The sequence below is a fragment of the Tachysurus vachellii genome, chromosome 4 (assembly GCF_030014155.1).
Source record: "Tachysurus vachellii isolate PV-2020 chromosome 4, HZAU_Pvac_v1, whole genome shotgun sequence".
Taxonomy (NCBI): Eukaryota; Metazoa; Chordata; class Actinopteri; order Siluriformes; family Bagridae; genus Tachysurus; species Tachysurus vachellii.
In genome coordinates this window covers 5605313-5623891 of record NC_083463.1, presented here as the reverse complement: position 1 = coordinate 5623891, position 18579 = coordinate 5605313, and the positions used below count along the sequence as shown (strand labels likewise).

Genomic DNA, 18579 nt, shown 5'->3' with positions numbered 1-18579 from the left:
TGAGTCTGAGCAAAATCCATAGTTTAGTTCATTTCTTGGGGCTTGACTGAATGGCCCTTATTCATTGGTCAGAAATGAGAGTTTTCATAGTACTGTACTGTACCCATTCTACTCAGTGTATTTAGCATTTACACAACTGAGCAGCTGAAAGTTAACCTTCTCTGTGTTGTTGAGTCCAAGGAATGAACCAGGGACCTTAAGAGCTTCCATCCACACTATATTATGATATTTAACAATAATCTACACAAAAAAAAATAAAAAGAAATCCATAATAAAATTGTAAAAATCGTTGGTTAAATCAGCCTACATGGTAAGAATGGTAAGAAGCAAGGACTTCTTTTCCTCCCTCACTGGTTTAGAGTTAAGGTCAGAGCATTTAAGTTGCCATTCATCCAAAGCACGAAAGCAATGTAACAACGTCATCCTCGATTAAAGGAGCAGAGAGAGGAAGGAATAAAAGCGTTGTCCTTTCTCTTCTTCCTTCTGCTTTTATTTCTATATCGTGTTTACGAGTGTGTGTGATGTGAATGATTTATTCCTTCATGAATAAAAACCATTCAGTAATGCAGTGACCTACAGAAAGTCGGGCAAATAACGTACACGTGGCTTTTGTTGTGTAAAATAACCGGATCCGTAGTTTAGCTTCGGCCGTCCTTTTACACAGCTCCTGAATATTTATCAGTGCAGGCAGAAAGAGAGAAGATCACATCGTCTGACTTTCTCTGGGATTGATATTTAGAAGAAAACCAGACTTTCATATATTAAAGAGAGAAATATCTGACAAACATCAGCTGATCACCGAGAAATAAAATGTCATCAGTTTTACATTTCCAAGTTTTAATGTAATATATATCTGAGGCAGTTTGGTTTGAGACTCACCCGAGTTTGGATCAGAGTTGCCATCGGCTTCGGTTCTTTTGTCTTGCTCATAAAACTCCTCCTGTGCCAGAGGGAGGGGCTTGGATAGCAAAGCTCCTCCCCCGACAGACTCGGGCTCACCCAAACCGCTGTCGCTGCAGCTCTCCTGAGAGCCGTCGGGAAGGTGAAAGGTCACACGGCGCTGAGACTGTGAGAACAGGGAGATGGGACACACCTGTGTTAGTGCAATTCATCAAACAGTGACAGTACAGTTTACCGGTCACATAAATGACATAAAAGTGACGACGAAAATACACCATGCTGCAGCCTGGGAAGGGTCAAGCTCTGGCTGTGAATGGGGACGAGAAGTCACTGAGAAGCAAGTAGTGAGTGTGTGTGTGTTTATACGGGTGTGTGTATGTACTATATAGTCTATAATCCTGTTGGAGTCCCTGATTGCACTCTGCACAAAATGACATAATGACACAATGTGCTTAACCTTGTGTAAAAATAATACTTAATACTCTCTCTCTCTCTCTCTCTCTCTCTCTCTCTCTCTCTCTCTCTCTCTCCGTACTACTCCGTAGTTAATCCTGACCCCTTCTGCCGTCATTCCTGATGCCCTACATCTCGTTGAAGTTCTCATCAACTGAAGGTCGCTTTGCTGTTGCTGATGGTTTTTATATATATATATATATATATATATATATATATACAGAGAGACAAAAATAAGAATAAAAAAGTAAATAAATAAAATAAATATAAAGTTATAATTACATTGATACTTCACTCCTGGAAATGAAATAGAAATCCTTTGTTAAGTGTGTGGAGACTTTTTTTCTGATCCATTTTATCTGTGACATTTTTCATATCACTGTGTCATTAGTTTTTATTTCTGACACAATCTCAGCTGTAATTATGATCAAAAGCAAAGGTCAGCTCATCTCAGCTCCGTGCAAAAGACTCGATTTCAGAATGCAAGTGACATTCAATTAGATCAATATGAGAAGCAGAAGTCAGAGTCTGTGACAGACCTTGCAACTGTCACACAAACACCCCCCCCCACACACACACACACACATGCACACACACACTGTCTTGACTTTTTTTTTCTAGTAGTGATAGAAAAATTTAAGAACCAAAACACCCCTCTTAAACAAAATCTTTATCATCATTCATAATAAATAACAATGTGATAATAAATGAATGAAATAAAAATCACATAGAAACATACAATTAAATTGCATGTTAAAATGAGTAATGTGTAAAACACACACACACACAAAAATCGTGCACACAATATATTTCAATTATCGATTCAATTATACTGTAATTAAATTATCACATGTGAAACTAAAGGAATCAAGTACAGAAAAGTCAAAGTAAATAAACGACTCCTGTACGAATCGTATACGAGCGGAAGTGAATCGTTTGTAAAAGTCGCACGTGAAAAGTGAATCGTGTTAAAATCACATGAGAAACATAAATTCTGAAAAGAAACGATATAACAAAAGATTTAAAAGATTAAAATCACATGTGAAACTGAATGAAGGCCATAAAAAGAAATGACTTGTACAAATCAAGATGAACGAATCGTGATGTAAAAATAAATGAATCGTTTGTAAAAAAAATCATGTTAAAAGTTAATCATGTAAAAATCACAAAAATAAATGCATCGTGTGTTCAACTACTTACAGTATGAAAGCAATATAAAAATATATTTTTCAGTATTGCCCTTTTTTTATTTTATTTACTTATTTATTTATTTATTAGTTATTTTTATTTCAAGGTCGTATTAAGATCGAGATTCACTTCACTGACTCCTTCATCTGTTAAATGACAGCCGTGTGTACTGTACGAGCTAGCAAAGCCTCGGTATGGAGTATTCCAAAACCTTATTAGAAATGTTTTTTTTTTTTTTTTTTTCCAGACCTCCCAGGCCTTGGCTTTGCCTTTTCACTGCTGACACTAATGCTCCTCAAACAGAGTCATGTTTGCTCTAGTGAGACAGGGAAAGAGAAACTGCTAACAAGTTAGAGAGCTGATACAGTCTTTGAAAGAAATTTGTGTCCAGAGCTTTTTTTTTTTTTAGCCTGGGAAGATTTTACTGCTCATGCTGATTCTATTTGAATGGATTTCAAAGGATTTGTCTTACAGTAATCAAACCTTAAAGCACTTAAGATGGAAGTAATCTGCATTATGACTAAACGTCTGCAGACGTGTTTACATATGTACCTGTGTGTGTGTTTGAGTGTTATTCACAGCAGTATTAGTATAATACCAGGTGTAATCAGTGCCATATGAGCCTCATTACTGTTTCCTGCCAAGTTAGGAGTAAAAATACATTTGCTTTGCCTACGCAAAGTAACATTAGCTATAACCTTGAAGTTGATTATTTTCCAAGAACAGAACCTCACAAAGTTTTCTTTTTTCTTCTCTCTACCCTAACGATTTGCCAATGAATAGATTTTGTCGGTAAGCGCAGAGTGACACATTTATTTATTTGTTTTTTATCCATTTATATTTACAGGAATGTTTACTGACAAATTTACATTTAAGGCATTTTTTCAGAGACTGTTATCCAGAGCGACGAGTGATTCGAACTCTCTGTCAATGAATACGTCAACTCTGGAGGAATTATAGCACAATTATTTTTCTAAATACATAAAACAAACAGGGAAAATTGCGTGCTAGTTTCAGTGTTTGGACATCTAGGGGATGTATATTCCACCACTTCTGTGTCAGAACAGGAAAGACTCTCAATGTGTACCTAACTTTTTTAAAAGTTTTTTTAAAAGTTAGGTACACATTGAGAGTGTGAGACTCTCAATGTGTACCTAACTTTTTCATCAATGTTCTGGTTTAAAAAGGCAAAAACACATGGAGGTATATACAGTACTATGCAAAAGTTTTTGGCAGGTGTGAAAAAATGCTGTAAACAAAGAATTCTTTCAAAAATGGAAGTGTTAAACATTTATTTTCATAAATGAACAAAATGCAGCGAATGAACAAAAGAGAAATCTAAATCAAATCAATATTTGCTGTGACCTCCCTTTGCCTTCAAAACAGCAGCAATTCTTCTAGGTACACTCGCACACGGTTTTTGAAGGAACTCGGCTGGTAGGTTGTTCCAAACATCTTGGAGAACTAACCACAGATCTTCTGTGGATGTTGGCTTTCTCACACCCTTCTGTCTCTTCATGTAATCCCAGACACACTCGATGATGTTGAGATCAGGGCTCTGTGGGGGTCGTGCCATCACTTCATGCTGGTTTGAAGGCAAAAGGTAGTAACACCAAATATTGATTTGATTTAGATTTTTCTTTTGTTTGCTCACTTTGCATTTTGTAAATTGACAGAAATAAACACTCATTATTTCTATTTCTGAAAGCATTCTTTGTTTACAGGATTTTTTCACACCTGCCTAAAACTTTTGCACAGTACTGTAGATTAAGTGTAAAAACATTCCCATACACATGTTTTGTGCTTGTAAACTAAAGCAGTCTAAAATTTCGGAGTCATAATCTTACAAATGAAATTTTGTATCTGAATCTGTTGTGATATGGGGGGCACGGTGGCTTAGTGGTTAGCACGTTCACCTCACACCTCCAGGGTTGGGGGTTCGATTCCCGCCTCCACCTTGTGTGTGTGTGGAGTTTGCATGTTCTCCCCGTGCCTCGGGGGTTTCCTCCGGGTACTCCGGTTTCCTCCCCGGTCCAAAGACATGCATGGTAGGTTGATTGGCATCTCTGGAAAATTGTCCGTAGTGTGTGATTGCGTGAGTGAATGAGAGTGTGTGTGTGCCCTGCGATGTGTGCCACTCCGTCCAGGGTGTATCCTGCCTTGATGCCCGATGACGCCTGAGATAGGCACAGGCTCCCCGTGACCCGAGGTAGTTCAGATAAGCGGTAGAAGATGAATCTGTTGTGATTACACATTTGGAATTTGAGACTTAGATAGGTATGACATGTGATGTTCACGTGAATGTATGTGTAAAGAGACAGACAGCGCTATCAATAAAATGTGCTATACTGTCCTGTGACATACAAATAGGGTCTCAAAAACGTGTTTGGTTGGTATCTTGGTAGCTGGTTTATGATAGGGTTTATCTGTGTAGGAATTGAGATATGACCCAATAAGGTAGGGGAAAAGGTTATTTCATCTTAACACATTAAAATACCTACAACAGCTGTTCCTTCACCAGCCTTTCTACTGCCTTACTCTCTTGATATTAATAAATCATTTAGTAACTACAGTACTAGCATTAGAGAGTTCAACAGCAATGTGATTTGTTCCCTCTTCTCCCAGATGTAAAACAGTCCTTGACATCAGTCAGCACTAACGCAACCACGATTACCAGACATACATTTTTATTGTGTTTCACCTTAGTTTGCTCTTTGTAGATACAATGTGGACACATATCTAAAGCGTAAAGCACGTACAAATAAAGACTTGAGGAATGATGCCTGTGCCAAATCCTGATCTGTGAAGTTAGAGATTAAATGATGCTCATTTCTTCTATAGAGAAAATCAAGTGCTTATTTACAAGCCGCGCCAACTTTGAAAGCTATGAATGTTAAGGAGCCAGACTTCATCATAGCGGTAGACACAAATGTCAAAGCATTCAAACTAATACGCTTTAGCTCAGAGTCATGGTCTGAATGGAGCTTGAACGCATCTCAAACATCGTTTCAATGGTGCTGTAAGTGCTGCTTAAAAAGCCAAGCTGTGGATATTTTGCCTTATTGCCAAAACACGTCTCTGCAAATGTTTTTCTTTAATTTATTTATCCCACACACAGCTTTCAAAGTGCTGTTTCCTTAAAGTCTGGGGGCTGAAAAAAAAAATCAGTCTATAGGAACGGATAGAAAACATTCCTCGTCGGCTCTGTTATACTAGACGCCTCAGTGTGTTTGTAAGCTTTTTTTTTCTAATGCTGTTTTTTTTTCTAAAGCATAGAGTTGTATTCGGATTCAGCGGTGCTGTAAGTGTTAGCATGCAGCTCTATGAACACGCATGCATAATCTTAGACTTTTGATCCTTTTTTCATGAAGTGCATCTAGTTACCATCCCTATAATAAACCCATTCACTAACAGTAAAGAGAAAAACTCTTATTTCCCTCAGATAAGTGTTGAATAATTTTCATGGTCTAACCTGGCTAGCATTTTTCCAGTTTCACATTGAGAGCCATCTGTTGCCTTGTACAATTAGTACTGACCCTTAAATTCAAACCCATGACCCTTCTAATAATGGAAAGTGACCACAGGAATACCTTTGGCAGGATTTGGACGTTGTGTTACTCACAGTAAAGTGTAGAGGCTTCGAACACCATTGGCACACACCTATCTTGCTAGGCTAACATTTAGGTGTAACAGTGGAGACAGTAGATCCTTTTTTTCTGTGTACTGTAGGTCTTCAATATAAATCAGTGAGGAAATCTCTAAACATCTAAAGATTGATTGCTGATGTATGCAGAAGAGTGTAGCTGGATTTATCTCCGAGTGTGTTGATGTGCAGCAGTTGACTGGCTTTAATTATAAAAGTGGAAGCACATGTTAACCTTTACGATCAAGCAAGCTGTCATCTGTCAACTAGAGCTGGCTGTTAGTTTGAGTGTCAGGTGATCAAATATGAGAGAAAATGGACGGAGCTGTATTCTATGAATTTTTGCCTTTAAGGTATATCATGCCTTACATATTCAACCTTTCCACAATCAACCTGGAGTTGAAATGGATTGAATATACTGTAGCTGGAAATATATGTCTGGGATACAGTATGCTTCTATTAGCTTTGCACATCTAGATCCCGATTTTTTTTTTCTTGACAAAATTGCAAAAGCTTTGTCAGATCAGATAAAGAATGTCAGTGAGTATAAATTCTTGCCAGAGAGTCTCAATCAAATTTAAATCAAGGGTTTGTCTGAACCATTCTAACAAATTCAGGTTCTTAGATATAGTTGATGTTGTCATGTCGACAGGTAGACATTGTGTCATGTTTTCCAGTTGAAAAGCATGCCATGAATGTGATGCTACCACCACCTTGCTTCACAGCAGGGATGTTGTTTTCAGATTGATCACTGAATTGACAGAAACAAATCAATGACTCGTTCTATTTCTCAAAAGTAGTATGGAAGCATTTGGAACACAGCCTGATCTAGCAACACCTTGAAACCCACTGAAGGTCACTGCTGGGAATCCTGTGGGGTTTATACAGTACAGTATAAATCCACCTACACGTGGTTGAATATTCTACATTATTATTGGCAGCATTTTTATAAATTTAAGCTATTAAACAAATAACCAAATTCTTTAATTTATTTGGTATGATGGAATTGCATTTTAATTGAGTTTGGTATTTTGTTCAGTTCCTATCAGATTTGGTGATTTGCAATCAGTTCTGTTTGAACTTCACTCCACTGCACTAAATATCTGCCAAAGGATTTGGTGTTAAGCTATCACGGTATTAATGAGAATGAAACGGATCTCAAAAACCCCTCTAGCGTTTTGCTACAAAGCATTAAACACATGCTACAGTACAAGCTGTGTCCAAAAAAATCCAAAAGTAATCGTTCATGACCTAACACTAATTCAATCTTGGCAAATGATCCCACATCAAGTCCCACCATGTTTAACAGTTCGATCAGATATATTTTAGGTTCACATTCATTTCGAAATCCAAAGGATTATCATTATGATTAGCATTAGCACTAGATTTAGCATCAACTACCCTTTTAATTGTATACACATTATTCAGATTGAAATGTCTCATGCACACAAATGTATAACATTATAAAGCTATTTTTTTCTTTTCAGGAAAATAATGCCAATATGTCTACACATGCAATGTCTTACAAGTTACTGGAGTATACACACGATAATCTTTTGTTTGTCAGCATTTCATGAGTATTTCACGCTTGCCCTGGTCTGCATAGCGAGATCGCCTCAGAGCTATTCACAGGCATTCTCTTTCTCCAATGTTTTCTTCTTTCTGTTTAGAGAGGAGAAGTAAATGTTTGCAGAACAGAAATATCAATCCAACTGAACCTGTTTGTTTTACCCTACAATGAGTTCATGTTTCTAAAATGGAAATGTGTTCTACTTCACTTGTTTTGCTCTATCATCCTTTTTTAAGAACAGATAGCTGACTTAATTCCTAAGAGAAAAGCAAACATATATGGAAACGAAAAGAAATGAACATTTCACTAATCTCAAAGACAATGAATTGCTTGAATAACCAAGGATGTTAGTTTAGAAAATAAATGCACATGTATTTTTTAATAAAATAGGAAGGAACAACCTTCCCAGAAGAAGCAGTGGACAGTATACCTATTAGTAGAATTTTTTTTAAGTACTTTTTATACCAAACTAGTGCACTGATGGCCACGATTGTGAGTACTGTAGTGAGTGGGTGTTCCAACTGCATGAACCATAAGGACCATAAAATGGATGCTATCTGCACTGAGTGTAATAAAAAAAAAAATGGTTACAAAACACCTGGCTGCATTCAGTACTATGGACCTCTTATAACCATGAAACAAATACAATTATATGGGGAAAATAGTGCATTCTGGAGAGTTCCTGAGCATATTTCTACAACAAGGTAAATTTGGTGAGCCAGCCAGGAGCAGGAATATACCTATATCATATATACTCTAAAAACATAAACTCTAAAATACATCAACATTCATCATCTTCTAAACAACCAGATTTGAGAACTCGGTATCACTAAGGTATAGTTCATGCTATTATTTTTTTTAAATGAATAAATTGTATCACAGTGCAGGCATTTATTTTAAAAGGTATAAACATTTTCATATCCTTCCTAAGGTCTCTCTGGCTTTACATTTCTCTTCCCCTGTGGCACGATTATTCTTCCTTTTCTTCCCACTTTTTACTAATAAAGACAGTCTCTACATGATGCACAGAATATATTTATAATAAAGGCTGCAGAAGAGCAAATCCTGGGTCAGTGTCTTCCTGGGAGAATTATCGTTCAGCTGAGGTATTTCAGGTCCACTTCCTGTGCAGCAAAAGCACAGCACCAGCCAGAAAACTAGTGAACTTTAAGACTCTAGTTGAAGGTTGTTGCGTGTTTGCAGTATCGGGTGAAAAAGTCCTTACTTACACATTTTATCAGAACACGACCTGACCTGACTGGCTCAGCTAGACTCAAACAGCTCCAACTGCAAAGGGCAGAAAGATAGACGGCTAATGGAAGCGGATTGAACATGTGAGGAGGGTTTGAAGATAGAGAGAAAGAGAGAAAGAGAGAGAGAGAGAGAGAGAGAGAGAGAGAGGTGAAAATCATGCTGACACAGTGGATGACACATCCACCAAATGTCACTGTCAGTCAAACACTAAGGGGGGCCAAGAGAAAAGGGAAACAAAATGGCAAGTGAAATGAATAGAAAAGATAAAAAAAAAAAAAGTTTCATGAGCTAAATGAAATATTGCTTATGAATAAAATTGACTCACAATCTTACCACACACACAGATGCAAGCACAAACTAACCAGAACCGGCAAGAATAAAAGAAAATGTTAAATAAATTAGCACAAGCATGCTTTTCTGTCTCTCCAGGTAATTGAGGGATTAATTCTAAACCCATTCTCTTAGAGAAAAGCATCTCCAACTTCTCTGTCCTGTCCTTGAAAGTGGAAAAAAAAAATCCCTGGATTGAAAGCAACCACAATTCTATTGCTATTGGCAGCTGAACATTACTGTGCATCACTCACAGACTTGTACAGGATTAGCATTGACATCCTGAAGGGTGGCATATTCGTGGCTGGTCGTATTCGATTGCTTTATTTCTTCCTGACTTTTAGCAGTACTGTAGAGAGACAGTAGTGCTCTAATTGATATTTACAAACTGTCTCTGAACCTACTATGTGTATCGGTTTACATAAAGAAAATGTCATATAGTTTTGAGCTAGTCATGCTAAAAGAAATGAATTGAGACTGTGTCTTGAGAGAAAGTATTCTGGTCAGGAGATCACAAGTTAGAATCCATATATATCCAGCTGGCTGTCGATCACAGTAAGACTAAACAATTGTCTCTGACTGTGAGCATGTATATGTGAAAAAGGATAGAACTTTTTTCCAAGCATGCTACTGTGAAACAGCATAAACTGAAAAACAACTCCGGTTGGCTCCATGTGTCTCAGAGGAATTGGAGGTGCAATCATGTACTGTATGGTTTTTCTTTTACATGTCAAGAGGACAAAAATTAGGCACACAATGATCTTTATTGTTAAGGTAAATGAGGCAAAGACAAAATCACGTCTCTGGCAAGGGTTAGGTGAGGCAAGAGTCAGGCGAGGCATGGACTACTGTAGACCTGGTGATATCAAAAGCAGGAATATGAACAAGGTCATGCCTGAGAGAATAAGGTGCTTTACACTCTGGACACACTTGCGGTCTGAATCTGAGTGATTGTTCCTGGTGCTCCTGCAGTGCTGGTCTGGTTTCAGACTCACTTTATTTGAACTCTGGTGCATCACCAGTTAACGTTATATGCTTTCCTTTTTTAGTTATTATTTTAGAATAGAAGATTTTATCTGTCACATATACAATAAAGCAGATGAAATTATTTCTTTGCAGATTTAAAATTGCTGATCTTAAAATACTGGATGTTTTTTAAGCAATTACTGAATAACTAGTAGTAATAAAAATAAAGACTAAACTAGCTACAGAATATGACAGACCTACAGAAAAGCAATGTATCTTTTTATTAAATATACAATTTAGATGTTAAAATTCTAGTTAGCACAATGTAAGAATATTTTGACTCATTTTCAAAAGTCAGTATGTATCAGATTCATTCGATTCAGGTTGAAATGTACGGCAGTGAATATTTTCACAGCTGGATTTGTGAAGGTTTGAATTCTTAAAAAACATAGCGTGTGTATGCGTGTGTGTGTGTGTGTGTGTGTGTGTGTGTTCAGTGCAGAAGCATGCTGATGTTGCTGTTGTTATATTCATCACAGAAAGGTCTAATAGATCATGACTGCTATTATATAAACAAAACAAAAAATATCTTAATTTCCTTTTCGTATTCTTCTTTTATTCTCCTGATTGATGCGGAGGCCTATAGTTCTAAAAAAAAAAAACACTGCAGGAAATGCTGATATTCATTGTGCATCTCTTTTTTCTTCTGAAGAGCCCGAGGAACCTGAGGTCACATCATGTATCAAGAATTCCTCCAGGAATCAAACAGATATACAATGCATGAACATATGCAAATCAGTGTCACGAGTATCTGACTGACTGACAGCAACAAATTCCAAAACTAATTAAAGTGCTGAAGAATTAGGAGAGAGGAGACGAAATTTGGGCCGTGGGGTATTAAACTATTTACGATGTTATTACGGCTTAGCACGACTCATTATCTGTGCATGTGCAATTTAAATCTGACGAAAGAAATGAGATGATCATTTGGCGCTTCGATGTTTTCTGAAATAGAAGCCTGACTTTAATCTTCCGGATGCTTATACTTATAGGAGGCGCAGTTCACATACTGGTTAATGCGTAGTGAATTAGAGGATACAATACAACAAAATAATAGTAATATGTACGTAAATAAACAATATGATGCCTTGGAGGGAAATCGAATATGTAAATCTGCATAAGGCTTTGGAGTTTTGTGCCAGATGCTTTTCAGCACATGACAGTTGTAAAGAGTGATTATTTGGGTCAGTGTACCCTTGCTGTCAGCTCGAAGTAGTCTGTCCGTTCTCCTCTGACCTCTCTGATCAACAAGGCAGATCCGCCACAGGCTGTTTGTTTTTCTTACCATTCTGTCCAAACTCTAGAGATTGGTCTGGGGGGAAAAACCCCAGGAGATCAGCAGTTTCTGAAATACTCAAGGCTGTCTGTGTGGCATGGACAAAGTCACTGAGTTTACAGGGTTTTTACCTCATTGTGATATTTGTTAGAAATATGAACTGAAGCTCTTGACCTTTATTTGCATGATTTTGTGTGTGTGTGTGTGTGTGTGTGTGTGTGATGATCAGTGTTGCTGTTTGTATTTTAGTGTTTAGTGGTAAATGCAGTTTGTGTGCGTTTGTGTGTGTGTGTGTGTGTGTGAGAGAGAGAGAGAGAGAGAGAGAGAGAGAGAGTGTGATGATCAGTGTTGCTGTTTGTATTTTAGTGTTTAGTGATAAATGTAGTTTGTGTGTGTTTGTTTGTGTGTGTGTGTGTGTGTGTGTGAGAGAGAGAGTGTGATGATCAGTGTTGCTGTTTGTATTTTAGTGTTTAGTGATGAATGTAGTTTGTGTGCGTTTGTGTGTGTGTGTGTGTGAGAGAGAGAGAGAGAGAGAGAGAGAGAGAGTGTGATGATCAGTGTTGCTGTTTTTATTTTAGTGTTTAGTGGTAAATGTAGTTTGTGTGTGTGTGTGTGTGTGTGTGTGTGTGTGAGAGAGAGAGAGAGAGTGTGATGATCAGTGTTGCTGTTTGTATTTTAGTGTTTGGAGGTGTGTGTGTGTGATGGTCAGTGCTGCTGTTAGATACAGAATGGTGTTTGAGGCACGTATTGATGTGTGATGTGTGTTTTATCCTGGAATTTAGTGTGTAGTGTGTGAATGCTCATGAAATAGTAAATGCTAATGTGTTAATGTAAATGTTGTTGGTTATGGTGAATGTTGGTGCGTGTTAAATATTTGGTGCAAGATACTGAAGTGTAGAAGGTATTGTAGACTTTGATGTAGAATGTGTATATTTGATGGTAACATTTGATTTGTGTCTGTGTGTTTGTGTGTGCACTTGTGATATGTGCCACAGTAAAGTGTGTTGGTAAATGCTAGACTTATCTGTTTAGGGATACAGATATAGATATAGATAAAGCTAGACATACATAGATATTTTCATGTGCTTAGTTTTCTAAAAAAAAAAAAAAAAAAATAAAAATAAAAAAGTCTCTGCATTTCTTCATTTGTTTTTCTCCAGCCCACATTATATAGCATCACTTTGACCTCTGGGTGTCTGCGTATCTTAGTGTGTGTGTGTATCTGTGTGTTTTCTTTCCGTTCTGGGTGTAAAACATCCTTATCTTGACCCAGCAAGCTAAAGCAATGAGTCAACTTCTCTTTCCTGTGTTGTTTCTAAGGTTACACTCATAGTCAGGTTAAAGGTCGGACATGATGCATGGTGCTTTTCTGTAATATGTAAGAGTGTAAGAATTTAATTTGCATAAGATGAAATGAAGCATTTTTTTTAATGCAGAGATGCAATTAACTCAAAGGGGTTTGCATGCCCAGCATGAGCCTGACTGTAAATCATCCCAAAGCACTTGTGAGAACAAGCGGTAACCACAAGAATCTGATGCAACTGTAACATCATTCTGTTTTTTTTTTTTTTCCTTTAGCACATGACCCTCTTGTTTCAGCTTAATTGCTGCAGGACATCAGGAACAAGGTATCTTCAGTTCAGGATGTAATGGCCAACTGAGGTCTAATTAGTTAGGATTAATGCAGGGGTGTGTTCGTGGCCAAAGAGTATCCAAAACACAATTTCTTCCAACGATCAACAATAGAAACATCTCCAAAGAATAGCTTCCAAGGCGTAAATACACTGTAACATAATTGGGGGAATTTGCATAAACATATCTGCCAATAACACAAATCCCAGAGTCCTAGGCATCAGGAGTTATAATCAACAGCATTGAAAGTTGTTGAGTGTTTTCTAGAACGCTCTCCTCTCTCACCATTTGGTGTGTTAGTTTCTTTAAACATAGAAAATGTGTTCATTTATGGTAAATAAAGGTAAATGATTATTGTTTTGTTGTTATGGGGGCAGTGGTGGCTGGGAAGTGGTGGCTCAAGTGGTTAAGGCTCTGGGTTGTTGATTGGAGGATCAGGGTTCAAGGCCCCGCACAGCCAAGCTGCCACTGCTGGGCTCTTGAGCAAGGCGCTCAACCCTCCCTGCTCCAGGGGCGCTGTATCATAGCTGCCCTGCACTCTGACCCCAACCTCCAGGTGGGATATGTGAAGAAAAGTATTTCACTGTACTGTAACGTGTATGTGGTGATAATAAAGGCTTTTTTTAAAAGAAGTGGTGAAACGGCACCGGGGTTAGTGGAAAGAGAAGACCGATCTTAAATAGTGAATAGAAAAATAGGGATTTTGGTGTTTATTGAAGAAAATTCATGTTTGATGGCAAATTTTGGTGTGTGTGTCTGTGTGTGTGTGTGTGTGTGTACCTGAAGGTAAATGTTGGTGTTTGAGGTAAATATTGATGTGAGATGTACAGTATGCTTTATCCTGGAATCATATGTTAGTGCTTGATGGCAAATTGTGGTTTGTCTGATAGCAAATGCTGGTGTTTGATAGAGAATGGAGCTGTTAGACTGTAAATTTTGCTATGTGATAGATGTCTGTGTTTTATACCTAACATTGTTTTATGTGTGAATGCTTGTGATTGATGATAATGTGTGTGTATGTGTGTGTGTATGTGTGTGTCTGGTAGTAAATGCTGGTGTTTGATGGGAAATATTGATGTTTGATGATGATAAAGAGTGGTGTGTTTGGTAGGAAATGGTTGTAATCATTGGAGAATCCTCAGTGGGAATAAACTGGGTTTTTTATGGTACAATGGTTCCTCAATATCACAAAACTAATATACACATTTAATACAATGGCTGAAGCAGAAATGATGGGAAAAGTGATGTCATATTTATATCTCATTATGCAATATTGCAGGGTAAATACAGTCATTATTACATGGCTGATTATTATATTATTACATTATTGTTTGTATGTTTTAATTTCTCTTATCCTTCTGTAATGGCCTCATATTTCTTCTGATAAGCTCTAATTCCTATGTTTATTCTCATTAAAACTGTGTGTTATGGATTAGGCTAGAGCACATGCTTCTAATTTAATATGCATAAAACCTATTAATTATTGTTTCATCATTATATTTAGTTTTGTTCGTCTGTAATTGTCTCATTTTCAGTCATCATTACATCAGCTTAAATTAAACGTTGCATTTTTCACACCTCTTTATTGGGTTGCAACAAGAGACCTGACTGTGAGTTTATGACCCACAGACACACTCACACACAGACACACTTACACACAGACACACTCACACACAGACACACACATGCACAAAGCCTATGTACACATACAAAAAAAAAAATTAAAAAAGGAAACAGCAGTACATATGCAATCTGACAATCACATGCCGTAACTTGCTGTAACCTGATCCTGAAACCCCCAAAACACACACACAAACACACACACATACATACACACACATAGACGTACACACAAACACACAAACACATACACAGCTCCAGGTCTCTCAGCGGTGCCAAAACAACTTAATGGATTAATTGGGGAACCAACAGTGTTAATTAGGCCTTTGGGGTTCTGATTCCACTCCTCATTAACGATGCTTCAATTAACGAAGATGTTGTGTTGCGGTCTAAGGATCAGCAGGAGGAAAGGCCAGAATATGTGCTTGTGTGTGGATGTTTGTGTGTGTATAACACAGAGCACTGAACATGACAAAGAAAAGCAGAAAACTGCTAAGTATAAGACACTTGGCTTATTTTCAGGACATATTAGCATCCCTGGATAGCGGACAAAAATAAAAGCCTTGCAAGTTATTTAGATAAAATTATTTATTTAGCACTCACTTACATTATTCATACTGATTACATGAGTGTTTATTCAAAACCTAAACAAATTACTGAACATCTATCCAGCCTGCTTATGTTTTAAAATCAAGATAATATCATCTAAATATTTGTTTTCTTCTTGATGCCGAGATCTATAGCTATAATTCTAAGATGCCGCTTGGACAAGATCAACAAAACAAATATAATGTTCAGCACCCTGGATAGTATCTATGGGGTTCAACATTAGAGTTTACAGTTTCAGAACCTTGGAGAGTGTCTGATGTTTCAGTACCTTGGACAGTAAATGACATTTCAGTACCTTAGACAGTGTCTAATATTTAAGACTGCTTGGCAGTGTATACATTCTCTGTATCTTAGACACTGTCTAATGTTCAGAACAATGAAACATGTTTCATATTTAAGAACTTTAAGCAGTGTCTAATTTCCTTAAACAGTGCTAGAAGTTTTAGAATATTCAAAATGTCTAAAATTTAAGAACCCTATTCAGATTCAGAACCTTAGACAGTGTCTAATGTTTTCCTATTGAGGCCAAGCCCACTTGCAAAGTATAGCATTCAAGACCAACCCAAATACCCCAATAACCCAATTTGTGTGTGTGTGTGTGTGTGTGTGTGTGTGTGTGTTCTTATGACTAATTAATTAAATAAGTGCTTACCCTGGTCAGTGTCACTGTGGATGTGTAGCAAACCTAGGAGAACACTTGACATGAAGTAGAACTTCACCCTGAATGTGCCGTAGGTCCATCAATGGACACCATGACACACAGTAAACAATATGACTCACAGTTTTTATTTATTTATTTATTTATTTATTTATTTATTTATTTATTTATCTAGTTAAATATTTTGATCCTTGTTCAGTTAGTTAATTTTTCTGTTGTTGTTGTTGTTATTTCTTGTTGTTCTTCTTGTTTTTCTATTTTTTTGGTGAGAGTTTTGGTGGGAAAAAAAGACTATGTAAATATTTTCTTTTCCTGGAAAGTGTATTGCTCCACTCAACTACACAATGAAGCACATTATGCTCTCAGGCTGAAGCGGTATAAACTCATTCATATTTATGTCTTCCTTATTTTGTGCTCTAGCGTAGCATTCATAGAGCGAGACAGAAGATACTCTCTCTCTCTCTCTCTCTCTCTCTCTCTCTCTCTCTCTCTCTCTCTCCTATCTATCTCACATGCACACATACTCAGTGAGATTGCATCTATTAATCTAAATCAATAAATTAATTGATTTAACCTCACAGCTCTGTTCTGTCCATCTCATAGACAGCTCTAATTTCAGCTGCTGCATCACCACAGGCTGCAAAAGAAAATCAATTCTTATTTATTTTCTCCCCTCCTTTTTTTTTTTTAAACGGCTCATTCACAACATGCTGTGAAGGAGAGGTGAATTAAAATGACGTTATGTTCCCTAATTATTAATAGATATCAATTGATTTCACAGAGAAACACCTGGTTCAAAATTTAATGATGCACCTGTTTTTTATTAATATTTTTTTTAATGATCATTTCCTCCATTTTTGTGATGTGAATTAAAAACGAAAAATAAAAATACACTATTTGTATAAGGAGAGGATAAAAGAAGGAAAGAATGAACAGTGTTTGAGTTACACACTAAAACAACCAGACTCAATAATTCAAAGCAAACAGCTTATCTATGAGCAAACAAAAGAACAAACAAAATTACTGAATCCTCCAGCCATATATTCCGCAAATAAGACTTTTGTAAGCTTCCATAATGAACGTGACACGATTTACAAATCACCATTCTCTTTCACAACACCTGCTTGCTATTGTCATTTCTTTTGCCATTGTTTTGTCAAATGAAACTCAATCCCTCTGTATTTTCTTCTACTATTCATAAAGAACTCATTCTGTTCAGAAGTACATCACATTGCCTGAATAACAGAGCTTACACACAGGACTGATTCTTTTTCGGTTTTGCTTTATAATACAAAATAATTCCTTCTCAATTATGGATCAATTGCAAAATTTTGTACATCACTGCTTTGCAAATTGGGACAAAGAATGTTTACAGGCTTGGCAACCTTTACACTTTTTTGTAGGAGCTCCACATAATTTAAAATCAATTTATCATCATTATTTTATCAGAGCTTTGATAATGCAATACGAGTTACAGTACCAGCACAACGGTTCCTCACAACTGTCCTTCACAGAACTGTCCCACAGAACTGTCTCTCACAACTGTCTCTCTGTCTTTGTTTCCTCACAACAGTCCTGCACAAGTGCACCGCACAGCTGTCCTTCACATCTGACCCACCAATCTGTCCAACTCATCTGTCTCTCAAAACTGTCTCGCACAACCTTCCCTCAGAAATTTCCACCCTATCTGTCAACAGAACTGTCCGTCACAACTGTCTCTCTGTCTTTGTTTCCTCACAACAGTCCTGCACAAGTGTACCGCACAGCTGTCCTTCACATCTGACCCACCAATCTGTCCAACCCATCTGTCTCTCAAAACTGTCTCGCACAACCGTCCCTCAGAAATTTCCACCCTATCTGTCAACAGAACTGTCCCTCACAACTGTCTCTCTGTCTTTCTGTTTCCTCACAACAGTCCTGCACAAGTGTACCGCACAGCTGTCCTTCACATCTGACCCACCAATCTGTCCAACCCATCTGTCTCTCAAAACTGTCTCGCACAACTGTCCCTCACAAATTTCCACCCTATCTGTCAACAGAACTGTCCCTCACAACGATCCAACCCATCTCTCCCACACTATCCTTTACAACTGTTCATCACAACTGTCTCTCACAGCTGTCCCACACATCTGTACCTCACAACTATCCTTTACAACTATCATGTCTGTAAATAAAAAAAATGGATTAATTGTTGAAAATGATTTGCAGTTGTGCAGCCATTTTAAACTCTCTGATTTTAACTCGAATGCCCATCCATCTTTTTTTCCCTCTTCTCATATTAATAATGGTTTGTCTCCTATTAATTCTTGTTGCTTGAAAATATAAGCTGACAAAAGATAAACCGAGAAGGCTTTAAGTTCATTAAAAACAGAGTCACATGTACATTTTTCAAATAATTGCTCTTTATTTTAAATGTACTG

The 18579-nt window shown here is 37.3% G+C and overlaps 1 protein-coding gene across 1 annotated transcript in view; it reads right to left on the bottom strand.

The window, feature by feature from the left end:
- The window catches only part of LOC132844254 (protocadherin-9), a 239208-nt gene that overhangs the window by 5909 nt on the left and 214720 nt on the right, over positions 1–18579 (bottom strand). The window contains exon 4 of the mRNA XM_060867494.1: positions 880–1066. Within this exon, the coding sequence (XP_060723477.1) occupies positions 880–1066 (187 nt within the window). The remainder of the gene's footprint in view (positions 1–879; positions 1067–18579) is intronic.